At 40.4% G+C, this 25,174-nt stretch overlaps 1 protein-coding gene across 1 annotated transcript; it reads left to right on the forward strand.

Annotated features, from left to right (window-relative positions):
* Window positions 1–3,474: 3,474 nt before the first annotated feature.
* On the forward strand, window positions 3,475–24,084 carry NDUFA9 (NADH:ubiquinone oxidoreductase subunit A9). Its single transcript, XM_075051659.1, has 11 exons — window positions 3,475–3,597; window positions 7,712–7,882; window positions 8,689–8,786; window positions 8,980–9,071; window positions 12,031–12,172; window positions 13,348–13,450; window positions 14,156–14,223; window positions 14,376–14,452; window positions 19,078–19,173; window positions 21,192–21,258; window positions 23,805–24,084. The coding sequence occupies exons 1-11, from the start codon at window positions 3,540–3,542 to the stop codon at window positions 23,973–23,975; spliced, it is 1,143 nt and encodes a 380-aa protein (XP_074907760.1). The 5' UTR covers window positions 3,475–3,539; the 3' UTR covers window positions 23,976–24,084.
* The last annotated feature ends 1,090 nt before the right edge of the window (window positions 24,085–25,174 follow it).

Below are 25,174 nucleotides of genomic sequence, written 5' to 3' on the forward strand. Positions count from 1 at the left end.
AAACAAAACCAGTATCACACTACTAAAAAAAATTTTAAAAAACCCCAGGTGTTATAAAAGTTATAATTCTATATAAACAGAGGAAGCTGAAGGGTTGGGATATTACCTTAAAAATATGCTACCTATAGGAAGTAAAGTTAACCAATAACAATGATATCAATACTTTATTCTAATGCACTGCTTTTCGTTAGTATATTTCTAAGTGTTTCACAAAGTAGGCATCATTATTCCATGTTATGGATGGGGAAGCTGAGATGTGACAGTGTGACGTGACTTCTATATGACATGGAGCAGACCAGCAGCAAAACCGGGAAAACACCCTTGGTCTCCTGAGTGCTAACCCTGTGCTTGATCCACTGGCAATGCTGTGATCCCCTTCTGCCATCTACAGTATATAGTCTAGCTTTGTCAAATTCATAAGTAGCATCACAGGAAACAACCTATCACACAAAGATCTCTGCAGCATATGTCTGTTTTCTTGCACTCAGAAATGACTTTCATTCTGATTCACGGGGTGCTTCGATTGCAGCATGAGAAGTTAACACCTAGGTGAAATTACATAGCATCTTACAAATCAAACACGGCTCAAGGAGTTAGCAAATGAAACATGCAAAATACCACGAAGTAGGTGCAACATAGCATGTACAGAGCAGAGGTGCTTCCTGCCTTCCACCCTGCACCCCTCCTGACTGTTGGCCTAAGCCACCGAAACACCTCGACAGAGAAACCCAGCAGAAAAGGAAGAAGGAGTTTTCAGAGAAAGGAGAATGTCTGCCGGCTGTTCTTCACACACGTCTCGAAAAAGCCATGTTAGGGACAAGGGAGACTATGGCGAGGGGAAGTCTCAGAAGCGAGCAGTCCAGAGGGGTTTCTTAAACCACTGAAACACCCAGATGAATTCAAAGGATGGTGAAATCAGAAAGCAAATGGGGTCTCCAGGCATTAACTCATGTTCTTATTTATCCCTTACATGCACTGAATAATCTGAAGAATTGATTGGACTTTTCTACCTCAGCAGCACCGGTGTGTTTGTTGGGCCCAGGGAGCTTTCAAAGGACGGTTTTATAACTAAGCTGTTCCACCATTCTCACCAGACAGGCTCTTTGGTCTCCTGCTTATCTTGCTCCAGCCAGAAAACAGAGTGACATCAGTATTTCCATAACAACAGTAAGGCCACGAGGAGACCGAGGGTACAGGGCTGTGTGGAAACTGAGGCATGCCATTCATACCTGCCAGCCCTTAAAGTCAGCATTTGCAGCTATCCTGCCATTCCCCAATGTGGGAGAGCTGAGAGATGCCAGAAACACTCTGCACAGGACTCTTAATAAATCCTCACACGTTTTAGGTGATCAGTAGCCCCGAGGCTGCTTTTAGATGTTTGGCTCTAACTTCCCTGTGATTCAAATACAGTGAGATAGTCCTTAGTTGGCAATATGATGTTCCAAATGGTTTTTAAAATCAAATTCAGCTCCCTGTAAATTGAACATTTAACCTAGTTAGCTTGTAATTGGAGCTGTAACAAGTTGGATGTGTCCATTACCTTAGTGCTTTTTTTTATGATTACATCACCGTAAGACATAAGCATCTCTTGTCAACTAGCACATCCTATCCGTACAACAGCACTGCTGAAATAGGAAAACATTCTTTTAAAAATGGAGAGTGGAAACCACAGAGTTCTGGTTCATCTCTCCTAATATCAGGAGGTGGCAAGCTTGGAGCAGAAGACACATCTCCTGATTTACAGTCCTTTGCCTTAGCCTTAATTCATCCTTCTCCTTCTAATCCAAGCTTAGAATTTGTTATAAATTCACTTCCCATGGACATTTATGTCACTGTACAGAAGAATTAAGGGTCAAGTCCCCACAGCAAGAGGCTCTGACTTGGATTCAAGATGTGCACGTGAGATGCAGGAATCGGGCAGACACTTTCATGTAGCTGTGTGTCATTTCTTAAATGACGCTCGGTACCCAGTTCTGCTTGGTATGTTCGCACCCCTTTTCATGAGCACCCATTACATTTGTAGATTGTGAGCATCAGCTTTTTTGCACCGTATCTAAGCACAACTGTACAAACTGGATTTCCCGAAGGCATTGAGGCAGGCTGGGCCGCTCAGAAAAGCTGTGGTGAGACCATCGGGCATGACGAAGGTGGAAAGAGCAGTGGTGGGTAGGGAGTTTGGAGGTGGGAGGTGGAGGGGACCTGTTGCTGTGGTTCCCAGCTGCCAGGAAAAAGGGATGAGCCCGTTTAGTTCGGTGTGCACCTGGCTTACACATCAAAGAAAAAAAGTGTGCTGTGGCTGAGAACTGGAGGTGGCCAGAGTTCACAGAGCATCCAGATTTTTGCCCCAAACCCCAAATCACCTGCTATGCCACGGCTCTGGCAGAACTGCCATTTGGATTTGCGTCAGAACAGAAGTTGAGTTAGAATTGAGTATTTTGGAATCTGTCCAAATCACCGGAAATATTCCCTGACTGTTCTGCCTTTTACTGTGCTGATGTTTTAAAAACTTTTTGGTGAATATGAGCACCAGCTACAGTGGTGTAAGCCAGGTTACAAAAGAACGGCCATTTGTATTCAATGCAGACCAAAAAGCAATGGGAACCCATGGGAAAAACGAGGCTATAATAGTGCGAGTGGCAGATTTAGAGTGCCCTGTGTGTGATCGTGATGCAACATTCACAGCAGCACTTGCTTAGGGGAAAAAGTCTCGGTGAAATGTTGAAGGTCTGAGATGACAGAGGGAGTTAGGCATTTTAGAGTGGTTGCGTGCCTGAGATCATAAAATTGTTTAATCCTCATTTAAGGCCAATTTAACGAGGCCAGGTAACTCAAGCCGTAAGTAATGAGTTACTGAAAATGTTTTCAATCAGTCCAGTTCGGTAATGGGCAAAGTGACTGTCATTTAATTGTTGGACTTGGCTCGTCTCCCACCAGACAGGCACTCGGAAGCAGGCGCAAGGACCTGTCAAACAGCAGTTCCCTAGTAAGTATTTCAAGCTCGGGGTTTTCAAATGCACCTACAAGCGCTGGGGGCTCACCCTCCCTCTGAAATCCCTCTCTCGGGTGCTTCCAAACCTCCGTCCCACCCTCCAGAGCTGCGCGTCTACGGCCTCAAGCGTCCTTCCCCGGTCGGCCCCAGCCCGTCCACCACACCCTGCCACGGAGCTCACCGCCCGGCCTCCCTCGTCCCCCACCGGCCGCCCAGCCTCCAGCCCACCAGCCCGGCAGCAGCCAGGGGCTCGGACTGCCGGCGGCCCCGCTGAGGCGCCGGGGAGGGACGAGCCGCCATGAGGGGAGCCCCGGCCGCGCGCGCCGCCTCCCCTCAGCCGCGGGGTGGGCGGGAGCCGCACGTGCCGCAGCCCCGCCCCCCCCCTCCCCGGCGGGGAGGAGGCACGGAGCGAGTCCCCTCTACACGCAGGCGGCTTTGCGCAGGCGCACTCCTCCCTCCCGCCCGGCGGGCGACGCCTGCGCACGCAGCGGGGCAGAGGTTTGACCCTGTCCGCATGCCGTCCGCCGCGGGGGTTGGTGGGTAGGGCAAGATGGCGGCCGTAGCTCGCTGCTCTCGGGCTCCCCGCGGCCTCTTTCTGCGAAGGGCAGGTGAGTGTCACCGCCGCCGAGGGGCTGGTGCCGGGCCGCCGCTTCTCCCCGCGGGGAGGCAGGCTGCCCCTCAGCTCTCTGCCCGAGCCTGCACGGTGTTGCGGCAGCCGCCAGCCCGCGGGCCTCCCTTCTCTCACCGCGGGGCCTCGGAGTAGGGCTGGGTGGGGGAGCTCGCCGGGCAGCGTCTGAAAAGCGGCTGGCGAAAATGACTGCTTGCGTGCCTTCTCTTTAGGGAACGGGGGTTTGTAGCCCACGGGGCTGCATGGGACTAGCTCAGGCTAGCGGTGTGGCCCTGCGGTTGGTTTGTCTCGCTGGGACTGTCAAAATCTCAGCAGATGAAATGCTACCCGGTAGGCTAAACGTTTGGATTCCTTTTACTATTTCTTAGGTGACCTTGACGTTTTGGCCATGGTCTATAAGCACGCTTGTGTACCAAAATTACATTTAAAGCTTGTATTTGTGCCTTTGCCACCAAAATGGAACCGATTTTTAGTTAAACTGATTCAACATGTGCTTGCGCCTCTGTTGAGTAAAGTGGGAGATGGCAACCAGGTTTTGTTGGTTGATAAAGGTGAGGAGGGGACTTAACATGCTTTTAATTGGAGCAATGTGTCTTTTCAAAAAATTGTTCTGGTTTACTGTGGGCATCTGAGGTTTAATGCAAACCAGCATCCATAAACTGCTTCAAATATGGATTGTAAAAATAAACTTCCAGTGACAAATAGATTCTGGTTAGCGAAGAAGATGAAATCCTACTGCCCTGGGAAAGAATCTCTGTGCAAGTCTGTGTTACGTGGGAGCGCAGAGCTTTAAGCAGTGCTGCTCAGTCTGTAGGTGTTAACATGGGCTGTGAAAACTGTATGGCTCTGTTAAGTTACGTTGTTCAGACTTACTAAATGCTGCATTTTGATAGGGCTCCACACCATGTGGAAGGTGCTTTACTGGTTGTGAATCAGTGTGAGGATCTCTAGCCTGCTTTCTTTTGAGTCTCATGGATACCCTTAAATCTCAACTTTTTTTTATAATAGAGTAGTAATTGGGCATGTAGCCATAGATAGTGATAATTTGTGACAGATCTTGTACAGTTATGGAACAAGACAAGATGTACACCGCTAAAGACCTCACAGTGTAAGGCAAGCAACAACAGGTGTATACACAAAGATGGGAGAATACAAAACAGTAATTGGATGTTACTTGTTAGTGTGACAGTCTTAGCATCATGAAGAGCCTGTCACCGATATTTTTTGCAGAAATAACAGCAAAAAAGCCACAAAATAGCCACAAAAGACGTGTATAATTTTTTTCAGATTAACTTTCTTGTCATTCTTACATGGGTCGATCTGTATAATACTTTTTTCAACAGGTGCTCACAGTGGGCTGAAATCTTGTTGCTTGTGGGTTTTATATTGTAAGGACTGAAATGTGTTCTTATCTGAAAGTAACAGAGATAGTGTTAATTCTGTAAATATTAATATTCTGTAAATATTTTATTTTTTTACAAACCCTTAGAAAAAGAAGTGTATGTAAACAAAGTACTGAGGAGTATAGGTCATCAAGCTTTCTCTTTCACCATCTCAGCATACCATGTAGCTTTTTTGCATACTTGAAGGAATCCTGCTGGTTATAAAGAACCCAGTCATTTTTCTGTGAGTCTGCTTATCCTAAAAAATAAATAACAAACCCTTTGTTATTAGAACACTACAAGAATGAAGTTAACAAGATCATCCAACTGTCTCCCTCAGTATTATCCTTTATGCTTGCACTTGTACTGAGCTTGGTTAATCTGCACTCTCCAGGTACCCATTACATAGCTACCCATTACATTGTACAAAGTATTCAGCATACACTGCTGATTTCATTTGCAAGTTTGTTCTATTGTTCTTTAAAAGAATAAAGGGGAAAAAAAAAAACCCCAACCACCCTGCTCCAACAGTTTTGCATGGAAAAACCTAGGGTATGGGCTGTATGTTTGTGTTGTCTGTGTCAGCACTGTAAGGATAGCGTGGTAATGTGTTTTAAGATGTGCTGTATTGGAAATCCATTGAAATGACTGTCCTCACCTTCACTGTAATTCCACAGAAGTATACACAAAGATTTTAGAGGGCAATGTTAAATTAACTGGATGATAGAAGAAGGAGAGAGTGAAGATAAGTGGTGAATGTGGCAGTGATGAGTTGGCATGTTCCTTAAAATTTCAGTTTGAGGTATTATAAAGTTTAATATGAACACATTGTGTCACTTTTAAAACTGCATGTCAAGTTTTTAGACATTAATTGGATGCTACATGAGTGTGTACTTCTGTTAAACTCCAGCAGCTCTTAGACAAACAGTGTGATTGATTTTTTTTTTTGTGTGTTTTTGTTTGGTTTTTTTTGTGGTGGTGTTTTTTTTGCGTTTGTTTTTTTTTTTTTTAATGGGTCCTTATCATAGAGTGTATTTTCCTTCTTTCTCATTATTAGTTTCAAGATCTGTGCTTCAGTAATGGAGAGGCCCTACATATCTGTCACTTTAAGACAGATACCATGCCCAGTTTAACTGTTCCTGAGCTTGGACCTATTTTGTGGGAGAGTTGCTTTTTAGGAAGTCATATACCTACTTGAAGTTTGTGTAGGTAATATCTTATTTTGTCCTGTTTCTATCAGCCAATTGGAGTACAGTTTTTAGGCATAGTGTATTAATTTGATAAGTACAAGTGTATATGTGTGATTGCTTTATTTAGTTAAGTGGGTGTCAAGCTACTGTTCAGGACAAAATTGGAGATGTGGTATCTTTTACTATTCCAATTTGTGGGGTATGGAGAGAGGAGGGATAGACAAACTTTTGGGTAGAGAAGCGCCTCCTTCAGGCACTGAAATCTTGCTGGATTTTCTGGTTTGAATTCTGTCAGCTGATCTAACAAAATATAATTTATGTCCAAACGTACCTTGTCCTTTTGATCTTCTTAACATCATGGCTACAGCATCAGTGCCACTGTGTAACTGGTAATACCTAACCATATCAGGATAAGACTTACTCCTTTAGTCTACAAGTGGGATTTTTTTTGTTGCTTCCTAATGCATCCGTCATTCTGATATCTAATACTAATCTTGTTTTTGTTATGATTCTTGCTACTTAGATTTATAGGGGGAAGATTAAACTTGCTTATTCTTATCCAGAAAATGCTTATGGCCATGACTTACTAAAAGTTGGAAGGTCAGTTACTGGATTTCTGTTATATCCTCAAGTTAGTTTTCCAATGACAGCTCTTATGGTCTGCTTTTGTCAACAGCCAGATGTCTGAGTGTGTTTATGCACTCTATATTTCATCTGTTCCTTTCTTTTTATGAGCATGGACATGTAGTAACACTAAACACTTCTAATTTCAAAAATCTCTTACAAGCAGTTTATTTCTTGCTTTTTGGCTAACTTGGTTGGAGAGGACATATGTTTCTTCTTTTCAAACTCCCTATTGGAGCTACCTTGTCAATTTATGTCAATATCCTAGTGATGTCCTATTTCTGTGGCTTTCAAGTTTTCATAGCTCCTTGAGAAGAGGAACAGCTTTGAGGCAATATTCTATGCATCATGGATCTGGCTCTTTGCATCTCTTCATTTCCCTTCACTCCAGAGCTATGATATAGGAAGATTGCTGCCTCTTCCAACATTTGGGTCTGCTATATTTAGACTGAGGTAAAATGTCTGGTTAATTGCATATGGAGTGATTCTGAGGTCATTTGTCACACAGTTCCCAGATCTGGAAGCAGAATGTGGATGTACTCAGGTGGGACCTGCCTGTACCAAGTATTCTTTATTTGCTTAACCTCTGTGCTTCACCTTATACATCAAGTCCTAATGCTAGCCAGTTAAGCTTTACTTGCTGTTTAGGAACCAATAACCTTAGTCTGCTCCATTTGTATCTTAGTTTGGTCTTTGACTTTGATCAACAGGTCCCTCAAACCTGCTGTCCTCTGACCTATCCAGATGTCTGTGAAATAGCCTGTCAGGAGTCTTAACATGGGAAATTTTGCTGAGGGAGATTAGAGAAAATGTATTTGTAGTGAGAAAAATAACATTATGTGTTGTCACTGCTAACTTTTAGCTTGTATCACATGCTCTCTCTCGTTTTGTGTTGTAGGCCCTGGTGTTTCTGTGTTAGCTGTAGCACCATCTGTGTTGCAGCAGCACCACCAAGTTCATCATGCTGTGATCCCTCATGGAAGAAGTGGACGATCCTCTGTTAGTGGCATCGTAGCCACTGTCTTTGGGGCTACAGGTTTCCTAGGACGATATGTTGTCAACCGTTTAGGTAATGTTCCCCAAGAGTACCAATTAAAAAAAAAAAATTGTGTTTAATGGAACTCTAGTTTTTCTTCAAGCTGCAGGATCTAGAAATCTCTGGCACTTTGGATTTTAAAAGTGTTTTTTGTGATACTCTCATAGCGTTTGGTCTGCTAAAGTGCCAAGATGTGACAATTAGTAAAAACTGCTTTAATCTAGGAAATTTAGAAGCTTTTAAAGATTGTTAAAGTTGTTAAAATAAGTCATTCTCCTTCAAGTACTGTTTTTCAGTCTGTAACAAGCAGATCTGAGGAGAGGTACAGCATGTATTTGATTCTTCTGTTTTTGGCCTTATTAGTGCATTTTACTAAAATGTTTGCAGGAGTTTAATTGGAATTCTTTAGAATTGCCCTTTTGAATTTAAGTTTTAGAAAATAAGTCTTGCTTTTTTTTTTCCTTCATTCCATGCAACTTAAAAAATGCAAATATGCATAGATATGACACATTTTTAGGTATTGTACTATGTTTATAGCACACTCTGACTTTTTTTAAAATTTTTTTGTTGTTGTTAACAAGCTTCTTGCAAGCTTCTATGTTTTGTCTTACAGGCCCAGATACTCAAGTAAGTCCCTGCTTAAGAATTCCAATGATGTAGGTTCAAAAACTTACTTCTGTTCTACTTGTAGCTTTGCAGATAACTATTCAAGATATCTATGTGTATTTGTTGTGCTTTAATGCCAGGGAAAAAAAGGAAGTTTTGTATATTCAGAAGTTCATCTACATAACTTTATGTAGTAGTTTGAGATAAATGAAACTTTTTTTTTGAACACTTAGGTCGCATTGGATCTCAAGTAATCATACCCTATCGCTGTGATCAGTATGACCTCATGTATCTGCGGCCAATGGGCGACCTGGGGCAACTTCTCTTCTTAGTAAGTCTTTTTTGCTTTGGCTTTAGATCAAATACAATACCATTGCTATACAAGGAAGTCTGTTAATCATTCTCAAAGTCAGAACTCCAGCTATTGTTTAGCCTCTAAATGGAAATGGTGTGAAAGAGCTTTCTTTGATTATGCCTATTTACACATTATCTCATCTTTGTCCCATTTGATGTTCTGGTTACAGGAGTGGGACTGTAAGGACAAAGACTCTATCCGAAGAGCCGTGGAACACAGCAATGTGGTCATTAATCTTGTTGGAAAGGAATGGGAAACAAAGTAATTTTCCTTTTTTTTTCCCCCCTATATAGATAGTTTTGCACCAGGTATTGGACATTGTAGCCATGTTTTACAGTATGTGTACAGTATACATTATTCTTGGCTTCCATGAAAAGGCAAAACTGAAATTTTGTATATAAAATTTTTTCCATTTCTTTAAGTGGTTAACTAGAGTCCTGGTTATGATCTGCTCTTGAAAAGTGCATTCTTTCTATAATTTTCTAGTGTACAGCTTTTCTTCTGTCAGAGGGTTCAATGTGCTGGTTTCATACACGTTACAGGTGTTTCATGGGTGCCTTCCTATAGCTGACAGAGGCTCACCAGTTTCTGTGAGCTCATATTTACATTATTACAGAAGTGGGCTTTTGTCCTGCTGCTTTGGCATAGTGATGAATTATAGCCTACTAGAATAAGCTATGATCAAGCTTTTCCTATTCTCTGGTAAATGTTAATAAACAGGAATAGCTAATGGAGAGTCCCTAAGATTATGATTAATAACGTCATTCCTTGATAGAATTTTGGCACAGACAGTATTAGTTACATAAGCATTTTTTGTAATAATTTTTAAAAATAGTTCCTTTTTGAAATCCATTTAAAAAAAAAAAAAAACAACATATTTATTTTAGGTTAAAAATACCTGTAATAGCCTCATTTTTGTGTGCGTGTGCATGCAATTACGTCCACTTTATTTAAAGCCTTGTGCAGAGCTGCCAGACAAAAAGTCATTAGTCGTGTGATTTGCTTTTATAAAGTACCTAATTTTACTATCATGATAGGCAGAAACAAATGTAGATATCAGTTTCATCTATGTTTACAAGCCTAATGCCTTTGTTGCTCTTTTTTTTGTGAAGAGCTGTTTGACGTTCAAATTGTAGAATTAGTAGTCAAATTGTATTAATAGAATAGAATTAGTAGTCTCAAATTGTACAATTATTTTTCCCAAAATAGATGCTTGCCAACAGACATACTATTTCAGCTGTTTCTTGCCTAGTCAAGTATCATACATAACTTCTGGGAGACACTTTGATTTCGCATTCAAACTCGTAGAGGTACTTTCTTTTTCTGATAGTCACTTAGCTCCTTGTCCCACTGTTGGAGTCTATAACATAGTTTATTGGGGAAGAAGCCCACCAAACCTAAATTAACTTAGGTCTTGTGCACCTGACAAGGTTTTTGGTTCTTTTTATATCTTCGTCAGACTTTGGGATATAGGTAAAAAAACACAAACCAACCTGTCAGGATTGTTTTCTGCTGTTACTAAATTATGGATGTAGGAGTTCAAACGCTTATTGCTGTCAAAACAGAAGAAATTTCTTTGTAACGTGGGAGTGCGGTAAGAAAAGAAAGTCTGTATGGTTGGCCCAAGGACAGTGTAGTCTTTGTTTCTTTCAGATACGTATTTCATGTACTTCCCCTTTAAAATTTCTGGACTCATGTAGAAAGTATGATTTATATAAGGGAGGGTTTCTTTGTTATTGAAAGGAAGTGTGAGGATGATAGTGAAGAGTTTCTAGTTAAAACACCCCAAACCTTGTCACTGGTCAGTTTCAACAGATTGGGCAGCAGAGGAGTCTCTGTACATGTTAAAGAATTTGGGATGTTCCAAAACTTACCACTGTATTGCACAAATGTTCTTATCATGTGTTTTATACACGTTGGTATCAATGGTGGTGCTGGAACCCTGAGATAAAATTCTATTGTCTGTTAAACATGAGGTTAGACTAACTATTGTAATCATCCTGAAGTCTATGAAAAACTTAAGGAGGGAAAAAAAAAAAGTAAAATTAGAAGTAGAGATCACTCAAAAAAAGTAAAGCCTGCCATTAAGTACTTTCCTCCTTGCCTAACATTAGTGTACAGTCTCATCTGTGTATACAATGTTGTTTAAAAACTCCATAGTTACAGGAGGGATGTTGTTCGTTCTTGTGTGTTTCTAAAATCTATTTTTGTGAGTAGAACAGGAGTGATGGTTCCCAGGATCAGATTAGTTATTGAAGGGTCAAAAATAACTTTTTATTTTTAAGGCTTTCTTTAGACTCCAGTGGGATCTGAAGAGCTGTGGGAGTAGATAAGGACAGAGAGAGGCATTTGGACAAGATGTTTGTTACCCAGAGCAAATGGAAAAGATGGAGCGGGGTGCTTACAAGGACAATATAAAGACCCAAGAAGCCAGTTCTCTTTCTTGCAGTCTTGGGATAGTTGGAAACAATTTTGGGATTGTTGCCAGCCTATAGTGTCAGTTCTGCTTGGAGACAGAGCTTCTGAATTGTTCTTGATCAGATGCCAAACTAGATTACAGTTGAACCCCCTAATTTAGGCCCCTTGAATGCCATATAAGTGAGTGGAGTAGTTCTTTCTGCATGCTTCTCCTTGAAGTCCCTCACAGCTGCTATGAAATGGTTCTAACTGTTCTGTCAATGTAAAATTTTCCATTTGCATAAGCACCTGTGTGTTCTTTGGTCTTGTTTTGTCCACTTCCCCAATGCCTAGCATCTGCCCGAACTTAGGCTGCTCAGAGTTTTTGAGCTCCTTTATAGTGTAATTGAGTGCATCAAATCAAGTCAAATTTTGAACAGGTGGTATAAAAAGACAGCTTTGCTCGGATTTCAAGATGCAGCACTTCTCTTTAAAGAAAAAAAAAAAATCTGTTTTCACTTGGGAAGAGTTTTCTGTTTGTCACAGACAAGTGGGCAAGAGGATTTTTCATACTGATTTAATCTTAACAGGTGAAAAAGCAGACAGTACTAAAGCTGTAATTGAAGCTTGCTGTTGCATTTCACTTGCCTCTAGTTTTTATTTTATGAACAGTTCCTCGTGAAAGGAAACTTTGTTTCTAACAAGTAGCATCAAGATAGGTTTTTGAAATATATTCAAGTAATGCGTAATGATTGCTATTTGGTTGGTAGGCAGCCACTGTTGATGCCTCTTAAAGTAAAACTTGTCTTTTGCCTTGTTTTAGAAACTTCAGTTTTGAAGATGAATTTGTAAATATTCCTAAAAGTATTGCGCAGATAACTAGGGAAGCTGGTGTGGAAACACTCATTCATATCTCTCACCTGAATGCTAGCATGAAGAGTCCCTCCAAATACCTCAGGAGTAAAGTAAGTCTGCAGTCCTTTTGAATATATGTTCTGAGAGCCTACTTTGTTGTTGTTGTTGTTGTTGTTGTTGTTGTTGGTCCCCCCCATCCCCTGACCCCACCCCCCTGCCAACTGGGTGTGTTTGAAGGAAATCAGTGCATGAATTTATTATGGAATGTTTTCTGCAGTTTAGGATTTTTTGGGTTACTGTGCTTATTGGAGCTAGAAATCCCTCTTAGTATTTCATGTGCTTTGAAGGGAAGTAGATCTTGTATTGCTGAAAACTTTCTTTCTTCTGTCCCTGAATATCTTTGCATCTAAAATTGCTGTCATTAAGAAAGAGGAACTAGTTTGATGGCTTGGGATCCAATATCAGGCCTAACATCTAAGGCTGGAATGACCTAGCAAAGTAAGTGGCTGATACCAAAATGAATGCTGCAAAGACAGATGAGTATCAGGATTACAGGCCCTTGGTTTGGGATTGTTACCTGCTCTTGTACAAAAAAAAAAAAAAAGTACATTTGGTATCCTATTTTTTTTTTTCCTTATTAGGAGGTATAATTTTTCTATTATTGGTTTTTCTCTTTTATTATTGTCCCTGTTTCAGCTATTTTTGTTTTGTTTGAGCTCACTGTACTCTGCCTTGTCTTTAGTATAAAGGGTTTTTAAAACCAGGGTTAAAATTTGGTAGGTCTCAATGTGTAACAACTCTGTAGGATAGTTAGGCCTTACTGTATTGGCCAGTCCTATGTGGAAAGTGGATAGCTGCCACTGAAATTTCTAACTGTACTTAAGCAGTTCTTGGAGTGTTCTGATAATGTAGTAGGTGTTATGTAAACCTTCTGTTTTCTTTCAAGCTCTGGTCTGATGTAAGCAAGAGAAGTATTTAGGTTAGGCTTCTTCCTTTTTGAACTTTGTCTCTTTAAATTTGTGTCGCTTCACTACTGAGACTGTATTGTATCTCAAATAGAAGAAATGATCTACGTGTTTATGGGACTTTTGGGATGTTCTGTGAGACCTTTATCTTAGCATAGCATCTCAAAGATCAAATGGCTCAGATATAAATAATTTTTGTGCTACTGATGGTGTCATTTCTTTCAGTGCTTTAGTCAGGATGCATTAAGTTCTGAAGAGGCATCCTCTTCTGGTCTTTCAGAATGGATGTAATAAGTGTGTTCATTTTAATCGAATGATAGGCTGTTGGAGAGAACGTGGTGAGGGAAGAATTTCCAGATGCTATAATTTTGAAGCCCTCTGAGATGTTTGGGAGAGAGGACCGATTTCTCAATCATTATGCAAGTATGTACTCTTGAAATAATAAAATCATGTATGATTTCTATACCTGTCTGTAGAGAACAAGGGAAAATGGGATTTGCTTTTGAAAAGCAGAGAGGTATGTGTTTATCAGAAGTGTGTTTTGTTAGCTGGAGGTGTGTAATGGGAAACATAATAAATTTTCATCTCATGACTGAATTCTTTCTGAATCTAGTTATTGTTTGATTTTTTTTTTTGAGGGGGGATGGGTACTATTGTTTTTTTTATTTAGATTGTTCTGAGCTAAGGTCTGGTCATCTTAACCCTCAAAGTAGTTTACCCTGAAGGTAGTTTTTCAAGTTGGTAATGCTCGAATGTGAAAATCGACCTGAGTTGTTCTGGGCTCAGAAGGAACAGTAATGACTCTGATGTATTGCCAGCAAAATTGCTAGACAGGAAAGAGTGGAATCTGTTTCTATCTTGCAAAGTTGAGATATCTCTGAATCACTCTAAGTAAACAGTAAATACAGCCTTCCTTTGTTGTTAATAAGAAAACTAAATGTGCATTGAAAACAGCACTACTGGAATTGGATAGTAATTATTCCCAATGCTTTTTTTTTTTTTTTTTTTTAAAGTTAAGTAAGTTTTCAGAAGAGATCCACACTCAGCGTAGTGCAAAATGTATTGGTTATTTGCTTACTGAAAGGATTCACAGATTTTATTCTCAAGTTATGTATGTGTCTTTGTCAGACATGCGCTGGTTTGGTGGTGTGCCTCTTATTTCTCTGGGCAAAAAAACAGTGAAGCAACCGGTATATGTAAGTTTTCAATGAAACAAGACAATCCCAAATCCTCTGTTTGTGTGTGTGTGCGGTTTTTTTCTTTTCACCCGGTAAATCACTTCTGAAATAGGAGTGTGTGCGTGCATTCCTATTTTCTATTGGTAATTGTCTGAATTTGTTTCTCACAGGTGGTTGATGTAGCAAAGGCAATTATTAATGCAATTAAGGATCCTGATGCTAAAGGAAAAACATACGCCTTGGCTGGGTAGGTTACTTTTCTGATTCTAATTAACTGAAGTACTTCTTTTTGGTGTCATTTTTTGGCATGCTGCACAGTACATTTAATTTCTCCATCCATGCACACAGTTTGAGCTGCAATAAATTCCACCTCCTTTTTGGGAGGAAAAATGACTCAAGCTGTTATTGTGAGTACTCTGAAAATCCTAGTTTGGGCCCCTTTGCATTTAATGTTATGTATGTGCACACAAAGAAATAGGCAATCTTGGGAAACATGCTAGACAACATAGATTTGGAGAAAATTCTGCTAAAGCTGTGTGAAAACCACCTGGAATGAGAATGGATAGAGACAGTGCATCTCTTGGAATATTTTGTGTACAAAAGCTCCAAGTCAAATAGGTTATTAGCATTAAGAATAAGCAACGTGCCAAATGCCAAGGTAGTGGATCCATGTTTTGATACTGTAACATAGTACTGGAACTGGTATTCATCCAATATAGGTGGTAATAGGAACATTAGATTAATTGATGAAGAAAACAGTTGCTAATTAGTCAAGATACAAATGATGCTGAACAGCTCTCTTTTTTTTTCTGTTGCCTGCGCATCTCTGTCTTCCCCCCTTTATACACTGAAAATGTGCATAGTGTCTGGATTTTGCAAAGGCTTATCTGAGATTACATTGTTTTTTCCATGTTCGTTTTGTGACGCTGTTGCAGTGACAGCTCTTTATTCCTGTAGTGCAGAGATCATTGCTGGTGCGTCTTTTAATCGTGTGATGTCGCTTTCTTCAATGCTGTAACTGAGCTGTTGAGGAAGATGTTATCCTGACAGCTAGGCTAGCTATGCTGTGTGCTGGTGTTCTGGAAAAGGCAGCAAGCAGGTCTTCAACTTCTTCCCGATCATGCTGAGGAACTTTTGCTCAAAAACTAGCAAAATAAGAGAACAAAGCTACCAAGGGTCTGAAAGGACTACTAACAGCAACAATAAGGTTACTAAGTAACTTGAAGTTGCTTTCAGATCACTGCGATGACATGAAGCATCACACTAAAGAACGAGTGGAAACAAATGCTAGACAGCTATTCAAAACCACTTTTTTTATCAAAGAGAATAGATGTGTAGGTGTCAGATGGACACAACTAATGCAAAACCACAAAATGTGACAAAATTAAGATTTTGAGTGACTATTTTATCTCTCGTGGGCAAACTTGAAGGTGGGTCAATATGTATCCAAAACTGCCTGCCACAAAAGGATGGAGATGTGCCTGTTTTTAGTTTCATCACTGTCTCAGCAGAAGCAGCTGCTCCAACTGCAGGAGAAATTGAGAACTGCACACAAAATAGAACACTATTTGCAGCCAAATGGAAGGGCAATTGGCTCAACTTTGAATGTATTCTTACAGTTTCAAAGTCTCGTTTTTTGGCAATTTACAGAAGGCCAGGAGTTCAGTGCCCAGGTTTCAGAGGCAGGAATTCAGGCAAGGATGCCAGGCTCTCACTGCAGGGAATACAGTTTCAGGCACATAACAATGACTGAAAAGACTTTGAATAAATGCTGATCTAAACCAAAGATCCAAATCAGTGTTGCAAAACCAAAGGACCTCTGTAGCATAACCCTTGACTAAAGCTGTATGAGATGCTTTTTTTATTTTTTTTTGAAGGAGTTACCAGTTTGAGTTTAAAATACTAATTTTGTAGAAGAGCATTCTATTTCTGTGGTCTTGGTTTTGTGGTGTTTTGTTTTCTTTTTTTTCCTTCCTACTATATGGTGGAATAGAGTTTTAACTATGACAGCTAGTGGTGTCATTGCTATTTCTGAATGACTGAAGATTTGTTATGGCTTTTTTACCTGTTCCCCATGGGATTGGTTTTGCTTCATCCACTTGTTAAATCTTCTGTCTTTGTTGCTAATATTCTCTAGAGCTTGCTGTCTGCTGGTACTGTGGTTAATGTAGTGATACTTCAATGTGATTCTATTCTTGGTGAAGTCGTATTTTTAATATTTGGTAATTTGTGAAGGACCAAACAGTATTTATTTTCACATTTTTAAGTTTGGCTATAGTATACGTTGTTACATGGCTCTTACATATGAGGATAAAAGTGAAATTGGCTTACACTACTTTTGGATAGGCATGAGGATGTTAGAGTGTAAGGGCAAAAAATTTGGTAAACAAAAAAAGCCAATAACTAATGAAAACAAAGTTTGTTTGTTTTTTCTCAGCTGAGTAAGTAAATTTGACATTACCACTTTTTGCTGTGTTTCTCTTGTAAGTTCTATTAACAGAAGAAAACTTACTATCTTGTTTTTGATGGTAGTCCTTTACTGTAACTTCATACATGGAGATTGCTCTCAAATTCTATAATCCAGCCACTTGTATGAAGTTGGTAGGGAGTTTTGAGTGTTGAATTCTTTTGAATTCTCCCAAATATGCTGACCTGCCTTTGAGTATATCCATTAGAACGTTTTGCCCTAATTTTCTTTCACAAACTAAAGTAGTAGTAATTTGGAGTTCTGTCTTTTTTTTCCGGTATTTACCAACAAATTTTGTTTGTGGTTATTAGCATTGCTGTTCTTTCTGAAGACCATGTTAATTGAAGGCTCAGTTTTTGTGCATGCAACCTCAAAACCTGATATCTTTGAGACCTTGGGTTTATCAACCTGAAATTCATGTTCTTTGTATCACAGTCTTGGATTTTTGGACTGTGTGAAGTTTTGTATTCTTAGACAATCTTACTCTAGCATGTTTTCATTTTGTGGGGGTTTAGATTGCAACAGTAATTCAGTGTCTTCTATTAAAAAAAAAAAAAAGGAGACTGAAGATGAAGAAAGCCTACAGAGTCTTATTTTTAGAAGGCCCCTACCTGTGAAGTAATCAGTCTCAAGATGATTGTCATGTCACTGGGGTCTCTGCATTAGCTGAAAAGTATAGTAAATCATTAGGAGACACACACTTTTGGTGTGTTCATTGCTCCTTTGATCATGATCAGCAGGATGTAATTTTGAAGGTTGAAACACCAAGTGACACACTGGTGCTCAGCAGCGTGCTCTTATGTGTTGTTGTGAAGATTTTCAAAATGTTTTGGAATACCGGTAAATTGTCTTGAAAGCCAAGGTATCTGTTTCAGTCTGAGCCATCTATAAAGATAGCCTGTTAAAACGCTAAGGCAAAGTCTGAACAAGAAAGGCATAGGAACTCTCAATGGTATATGTTTCTCTTAAATGACTGCAGGTGTGCAGGGGACTGACTGCTTCCTTCCTTCTGTCTTGAGATGGGGAATGCGTTCTTTTGGGGGAATTTGTCTTAGTTTCTTCCTTTTGCTTTAGAGAAGAGAACAGTATGTTCTTTGTTGAGCAAAGGCACGTGAATTAATTTCCTTGCAGCCATTTGCTACCAAAGATGGGATGTCTTGTTAACAAACCTTTCTTAATTTTACCATTTGCTTTCTGGCTTCCTTCTATTACAAAGTGCCAAATGGGCTTGTACAAATTCAGTCCTGTCTCAGTGCTGAAAATCTTGTGTTCAGAATTTGAGTCAGCATGGAGGAGGCACGTTAAAGGTGTGCTTTGAAAGTACACAGAATACACTTAATTCAGTATGATTGCGGTGGGTTAGCCTTGGCCAATAGCCAGATGCCCACCCAGCTGCTCACTCCTCCTCCTCAACAGGACAGCGGGAAGAAATAGTATGAAAAGCTTATGGCTTGAGATAAAGATGGGGAGATTGCTTACCGGTTACTGTCATGGGCCAAACAGGCTCGACTTGAGAAAAATTAATTTAATTTACTGTCAATTAAAATAGATTTGAATGGTGTGAAATAAAGACAAAAAGAATAAAACAACACCTTCTACCCTCCACCCTTTTTCCAGGCTCAACTTCACTCCTTCACTCACGACTCTTCTACCCTCTCTCCCCGAGCAGTGCAGGGAGATGGGGAACAGCGTGTTATGGGGTCAGTCTATAGCAGCTCCTCTCTGCCACTCCTTCCTTTTCACACTGTTCCCCTGCTCCAGCATGGGCCCTTCCACGGGCTGCAGTCCTTCAGGATAAACTTGCTCCACCGTGGGCGCTCCATGAGCTGCAGGGGAATCTCTGCTCGGGTGCCTGGAACACCTCCTCCTGCTCTCACCTTAGTGTCTGCAGGGCTGTTTCTCACACTTTTTCCCTCCCTCATCTCTGCCCGTGTGGCATTTTTCTCCTTCCTTCAATAAGTTTTCCCAGAGGTGCCTCCATCTTGTCTGAGCGGCTCAGCTGTGCCCTGCGGTGGATCCGCTGGAGCTGGCCATGCCAGGCACGGGGCAGCCCCAGCCTCTCCACAGAGGCTGTCTCTGCAGCCACCGCTCCCAGTGCCTGGGCACCAGCACCCAATGCAGTGGCAAAACAGTTTTTCAATTTGTGACTTACACCATTACCATCGCTGATGTCAGATGATAGGTTTTGCTAACTTCATCCTTCTTTATTTCAAACAGTACAGAATCTGGAGAGCCAAAATTTGTTCCCCTCTTGTGAGGAAAATGACAAATCTGGCAAATCATTTAGATTGAAGAAAACAGGCCCTTGGTAGGCTTGGGGGTGGAGGGCTTTAAAATTTTTGTCTCTTGCTGCAAATACTTAAGTATATCTAGTTACCTATAATGTTTGTTACTTTTTCTTTCAGACCTAACCGATACCTCCTGTATGACATGGTAGAATACATCTACGCGGTTTGCTTTCGAACCTTTCTTCCCTATCCGCTTCCACGTCCTCTCTACCGGTAAGTGGGACCCTTCCTTCACTAAGAACTTGGGATCTACCAGGTGGCACAGAAGCATAAATAACTGTTGCACTTGTTATTTAATATTGCCAGTTGTTATTTAACGTGGTAGGATTGCAGAAACTGGCTTACCTTAGGTACTCGTTAGCTAGCTTTGAGTCTTCTGCTCAGGCAGAGGCCTGCATCTGATGAGCTAGTGAATGGAAGGTGTACTTGTAATAAACTTAGCATAACTGTTTATTCCAGAGTCATTGAATGGCTTTGCAGATTCAAGAAGCAGCAAAAGGTCCTAAGTAGAGACAAATCAGTAGCAAACTAAATGAACTTCTAATAGTACAACAGGGAAAGTCTGTGTATATGTTGCTCTGACAGATTCTTCTGCAGCAGCTTAAGATATTGCTACTCTCAGCTGTCCTTCCAGTCTGGTGAGCACTGCTACCCTGGAAGCAGAGTTGGGTTAAGGGTGGGTATGGGTATTGATTGACGATACTGATTAACCTTCTAGTTCAGTCCTTTGTATTGATTTGAGCCAGTGTTGCAGGTAAGTTTGTACTGAGATCTTGGCCTGGGAATTTGAGCAGTGCAGTTCTGAGCAAGCATTTCTTTGTCTGTGATATGGGGCCAGTAACATCTTTAGAAGGTGGTAATGAATTGGGAGATAAGAAGGGAAAGTTGTAGCATCACTTCAGTTGACTACAGTGGATGGACTGCAAAGGCTCTGTGCGCACTGAGATTGTGCAGCTGTACATTTTGGCCTCGGGGCACTGAGGATAGAAGCTGACTTGCTGAAATGCAGCTACAGAGTAATAGTGTATGAAAAAGTGCAATACAAATATGAGCCTGGGCCTAGTCCTTAAGGCATAACCACATCCTTTTGAAGAGCTGCCTTAAACAGTAAAAGCCATTTCAGAAGTTGCCCTCAGCATGCTTGAGATCTGTTAATGTTTGGGGTGCTGGTCCTCCTCGGTGTTAGTACAATGCAAACTAATAAGCTAAAACAGTCACCAGTGTTAGAACCCTCCTACCAATCTGCTAATAGGACTCAACATTGGATTCATGTAACTGATGATGAATAATGCTAAAACAACCTTTTAAACTGTTGTGGCTGTTTCTGAATGGGCTGTACAGGCATCAGGTTAACATGGCTCAGCTGACACAGAGCAGCTTGTTAAAAAGTAACTATGTGGGTGCTTATTAGTCTTACTCACATTTGCTGCAGTCCATGGTACGCTCTTCTCTTTATGGGCTAAACTAAGTGGTATTCCATATTTTTGAGAAAAGAGTGCATATAAAAGGCGGATAAGCTTAGTTCTGTTTATGTGCAGTAACTTAGTAACACCCTAGTCTCCCAGGTGAGCACTTCAGTAAGAGGTTCTACCTTGAATACTGTTGGTCCCAGAACACTGAGCAAGAGCTGTAGTGTTATTTTCTTTCCTCTGCCAGATTTTCTTTCTCTCAAGGGAAACTTCATTTCTGGAAACTGCAAATATACTAATCCTCATCCTTTTTATAGATGCAGATTGCTCCAGTTTCCATCATATTGTTTGTACGGCTGTTAACTCATTTAGTTGTCAGCAAGCATGTTTTCTCATGGAGGCATTGAATCAAACTTCGTGACTAATTGGATTACTGCCTACACTGCTAGGGAACAGAGTTTGAAGGAAAAGTGGGGCAAAACTGAAGTCTCTGGTGTGGGGGTAATTGGATGTGGAGGTTTATTTTCCCCACCCACTAACGCTCATTTTTACTTCTAGATATCTGCTCCTCCATTCCCTTCCAAAGTAAAAGAACAGGAGATTGAATAATTCAGTAGCAAACAGTTAAAGTTACCAGAAACACAACTAAGAACTTGCTGGCTGGCACATTCACTGCTTTAATGAATTCATAGCTTGCAAGAACAGCTACAGAACAAGCTCTTGCTCACTGTCTATTAAGTGTGAAATAGTTTTACCAGTTCTCGTTTTCTTCTGTGCATCTGGATAACAACTATACTTTTGCAATACTCTCTCTGATTGCAGTTTAGTTGCAAGATTCTTTGAGATTAATCCATTTGAACCGTGGATAACACGAGACAAAGTGGACCGGGTAAGTGTGGGATGATCCACAAGTTCTTCTTGGGAGATGTTTCACTGTGTATTTGTAACTTGCACTTGTAGTTTTGCATTCAAGGAGTGCTGAAATGCATGTACATCATGTGGTGAATTATTTCAGTCAGTTCAGTGGCTAGAATTTGATTAGAAAAAATTGCTTTCAGACTGTTTGGATACTACAAAAATTTAAATTTTTAAAGGGGTGTGTGTATGTATAACCTTCTTCAGAAATGATTATGGTTCCTGCCATCCAATTGCTGCAGCAACTGTTCCGCAATCTCGCTCTTAACTTATTTGTCCAGACCTGTTACAGTGCCAAGGGGATAGGAGATTCCTCTGGTGTAGTCTTACAAAGACTTAGTAAGAGAGATGGACTAACAGAATTGTTTTTTTAAAAGGCAACATTATGGTGTAGTCTTTCCAGTAGCATTGGTGAGGGAAGAATAGTTAACATATTTCTCTAAGTACATTCCAAGAAATTTGTTGAAACAATTGGTGAGAGGGTTATGTAGCAAGAAGTAACATGATGGGCGTGCGGAAAGGGCCCAACCTTCTTAAGTGTTAAAAGTGGTCAAGGCTACATGCTTGCTGTGCCTCTGCCCCCCTACCCCAAAACACATGCTATTGAAAATAGCACAAAGTAGAGATTGGATGTGCAATGTGCAGCTAAGTGATGGGGGGGCGTGGTGGGTGCTCCCTACTTCTAGGTAAGTAGTGAGTTTATGTACCTCTAGATGCATTAAAATCACTTATAGCATCCAGATAATGGTGTTTTTAACAACTCAAGTTGAACTGACAGGGCTGGATACGGTCCAAATCCTCGCTTAACGTTAGAGTGCATTTCTCGTGAACACATTGCAACTTCATGTTTATTCCTAACTTCTCAGAGTGCCTAAGTGGGGGTGGAGAAATAACTTGCAAAAAACCAACTGCAAGTGAGGAGAAAGTAGGATTTAGCAAATATTAATGTCAAAACCGTTGGCATATGTGTAGGTTAGCAAAGATAGTCGTGTACTCTGACAGTCTCTAAGCTTGCTGCTCTCTGAAGGTTTCAGGTACTCTCCCAACTATTTTGCAGAGTTGGAGTTTTAATGCCTTTTGTTATGGTGCAATATCAATAGCCTATTTTGACCTGATGGTCCCAAATTAATTTGAGATAGAATACTACTGTGAATCTGGGAGAACTGGGTCCTATACTTAGAGCTGCTTACTGAATAGCTGTAAGCAATTAATTTCTATGTTTACATTTCTCCATCTGTGAAATAAAATGGTTACCTATCCTGTTCAGAAATAATTGTGAAAAACTGTGGACAGTATGTGTAATAAAGGAGGTAAGCTTATTCATGGTCTAGTGCAAAACTTTTTTTCCCCAAACCACTGACTCGTCTCCCATGCTAGAGAGAGTTGGCATTGTAATTCTATTGGCTGTGTTGACCCGGGATGTAGATGTAACATCTCCTGAAAACCTTACTTCTAGCTGCCTTTGTAGTTTATAGAGTTACATTTCATAAAATATGCCTTTACCCAATCACTAAAACTACTGCAATTCAGCTGTAGCATGGGTAGTGTAAGAGGGGAGTTTCTCCATGTCATTTCTGTGTCTGATTGTTCCACTTTCCCAGCTTTTCATCCTTAAGTAATCTACATGAAATTAGGTGTGGTTGAGTTAAGACCTTTCAAGGAATAATAGCATAAGAGAAATCTCCATTTTCTAAGATATATGTCATATGTGTGGCAAATATGGTAATAAAATTAAATATTTGTCCTATACAGGACCCTACTGTAAACCATGAACAGAGAAAAACAACCTACCAAAGGTGATCATTCAACATACATTTTCTTGACAAAGCAGAATGTATATAATTGCAGTTCAAATATGTCCTTACAAGTTTGGCCTGAATTTGTGGTTGCAGTGCAGTAATCTTCCTGATAATACATACTTGATGGAGAGAAGAATGAAGACACTTTCTGCATGTCTCACTGCTATTTATTCCTGTGTGCAGGAATCTAAATCTGAAGCCTGAAGGACTTTTTGCCAGATGCAGAATATCTGTATCCCCTGTTGAAGTACACTGGGTACTCAATACCTTGTATAATTATGCCATAGTTCTGTAGGGCCACATTGAATCTTTTCTTTCTCCCAAGCAAAAACACTGAGCCAAAATCAGTCAAGGAACTGGGAATGACACACAGTTGGCTGAGTCTACATTTCTGTTTGAATAGGTCTTCAGATCTACTACAGGATGCAGCAGTGTATTGTATTGCGGGGTTCTTTCTTGGGGGAAACAGTCTTATGTCAGCAGCCTTGAAATTATAGTAGAATCTCCCATGAGCTGCCATTTGTAGAAAATTGTTTTGAGGCGTGTTAAATGTTTCTAGTACTGTGGATTTATGCTACTTTGTTTCTGTAAAAGAAAAAAGGTGACTGCAGGTACAAGTACACAATAATTTTTTTAGTATGTGAATAATTGCATTGGGTGTAATGCTGTTCATTCTATCAAGTGAATTCCCTCTTCTCCCCCCTCCCCTGTCTTTTTAAAGTTTCACACAACAGACATGACATTTCCTGACCTTCCTGGTTTGGAAGACCTGGGTATTCAACCAACATCTCTAGAACAAAAAGCAATTGAAGCTCTGCGCCGTCACCGCAGATTCCGCTGGTTGGACGCTGAGCTGGAGGAAGCAAAACCAGCTAAGACGTATCCCATGTAACTGTTGATAAGGTGGTTACTTTACGCTTCTTAAACTGCCTTTGTATGACCCAATTTGTTTGGAGAACTGTGTACATACTGAGTAAAATATATTAATCGTGTAAACTGTATTTCACCAGTGTTGTCTTTTTTAATTATGGAAGACTGTCATTGAAATGCAATTTTACTCTTTAAAAGGTCGTGAAAACAAATTTACATATTGTTGCTGAGCTCGTGAGCATTAGTAAGTGCTCAAGCGATTTGAAGTACATTGTAGTTCAGGACTACGTGGCCTAGAACATGTCCTTTCTAATAGGGAGAGCTGGTACTGCCACCTATTCAGATTATGAGGTCTCAGATAAAACCCTATTTTTAAGTTCTTGACTTTTCTGAGCTTTGTTTTCTGCCCTGAGCAGAACTATGACAGAAAATGCCAACTAAAACGGCACAAGCTGTTTCTAAGGTCAAGGAGCATCAATCAGACATGTAGACAAGTTACTACGTGTAATCTGATCTCTTGTGGTAATTGTGTGCGCTATGGCTCATAGACATGAGGAAATGTGTCATTTCTTCCATTTTTAAATGAGAAAGTCTAATTATTTTTAGATGCTCAAAGCTTTCATGTGCTGGGACCTTGTCATTCTTTTGGTAAGAAGGATAAGCTTTGCTTCAGGATTAAACATTTTCAGTCATTTTAAGATCAAAGAAAGATCCCTGCCTGAATTTGATCAAGAACTGTGCTTTCTGTTTCCATATCCAAAGAGTTGCTGAAAGATTTTGGTTAAATTTTGGCAGGGACATTGTTTGCTAGGGTGCAGCAAAGTCTGTGCACAGAACTGAGAGCAGAGATCTAGATCTTCTATATATGGTACAGTGTTCTGATGGCTTCAAAATGTGAAAGAAGACATTTCTTGAATCGAGGAGTGAGCTGCTAGTTCTGGGAGTAGGACAAATCACATTAACTAGGATGAGTTGAGAATGGTGGGGAAACTGGTTTTAAATTGGGGCTGAGAGGGGATAAAATGAGTGACAGAACATTTTGTGTTTTCATCTCTAAGCTTCCTACTACTTGTCTTTGAATGTGAAATCGGATGGAAGGAACTGGGACAAGTTGGACGAAGGGTATCAAAGGTAGAAGCCTAGTGGAGGGCAAATCTGAAGTGGGGAATGGGATGAAATGGGATGAAAAAGGAGAGTAGGAAAGAAAGAATAGATTGAAAA

Source organism: Buteo buteo, chromosome 19 (assembly GCF_964188355.1).
Source record: "Buteo buteo chromosome 19, bButBut1.hap1.1, whole genome shotgun sequence".
Classification (NCBI taxonomy): domain Eukaryota; kingdom Metazoa; phylum Chordata; class Aves; order Accipitriformes; family Accipitridae; genus Buteo; species Buteo buteo.

What these genes read in the sequence shown, in the direction of transcription:
- NDUFA9 (XM_075051659.1), top strand. Translation starts at nt 3,540, where the DNA reads ATGGCGGCCGTAGCTCGCTGCTCTCGGGCTCCCCGCGGCCTCTTTCTG. An exon ending in TGGGGCAACTTCTCTTCTTA is followed by an intron (nt 8,787 to 8,979) that starts GTAAGTCTTTTT and finishes TTCTGGTTACAG; the next exon opens with GAGTGGGACTGTAAGGACAA. An exon ending in CCAAATACCTCAGGAGTAAA is followed by an intron (nt 12,173 to 13,347) that starts GTAAGTCTGCAG and finishes ATCGAATGATAG; the next exon opens with GCTGTTGGAGAGAACGTGGT.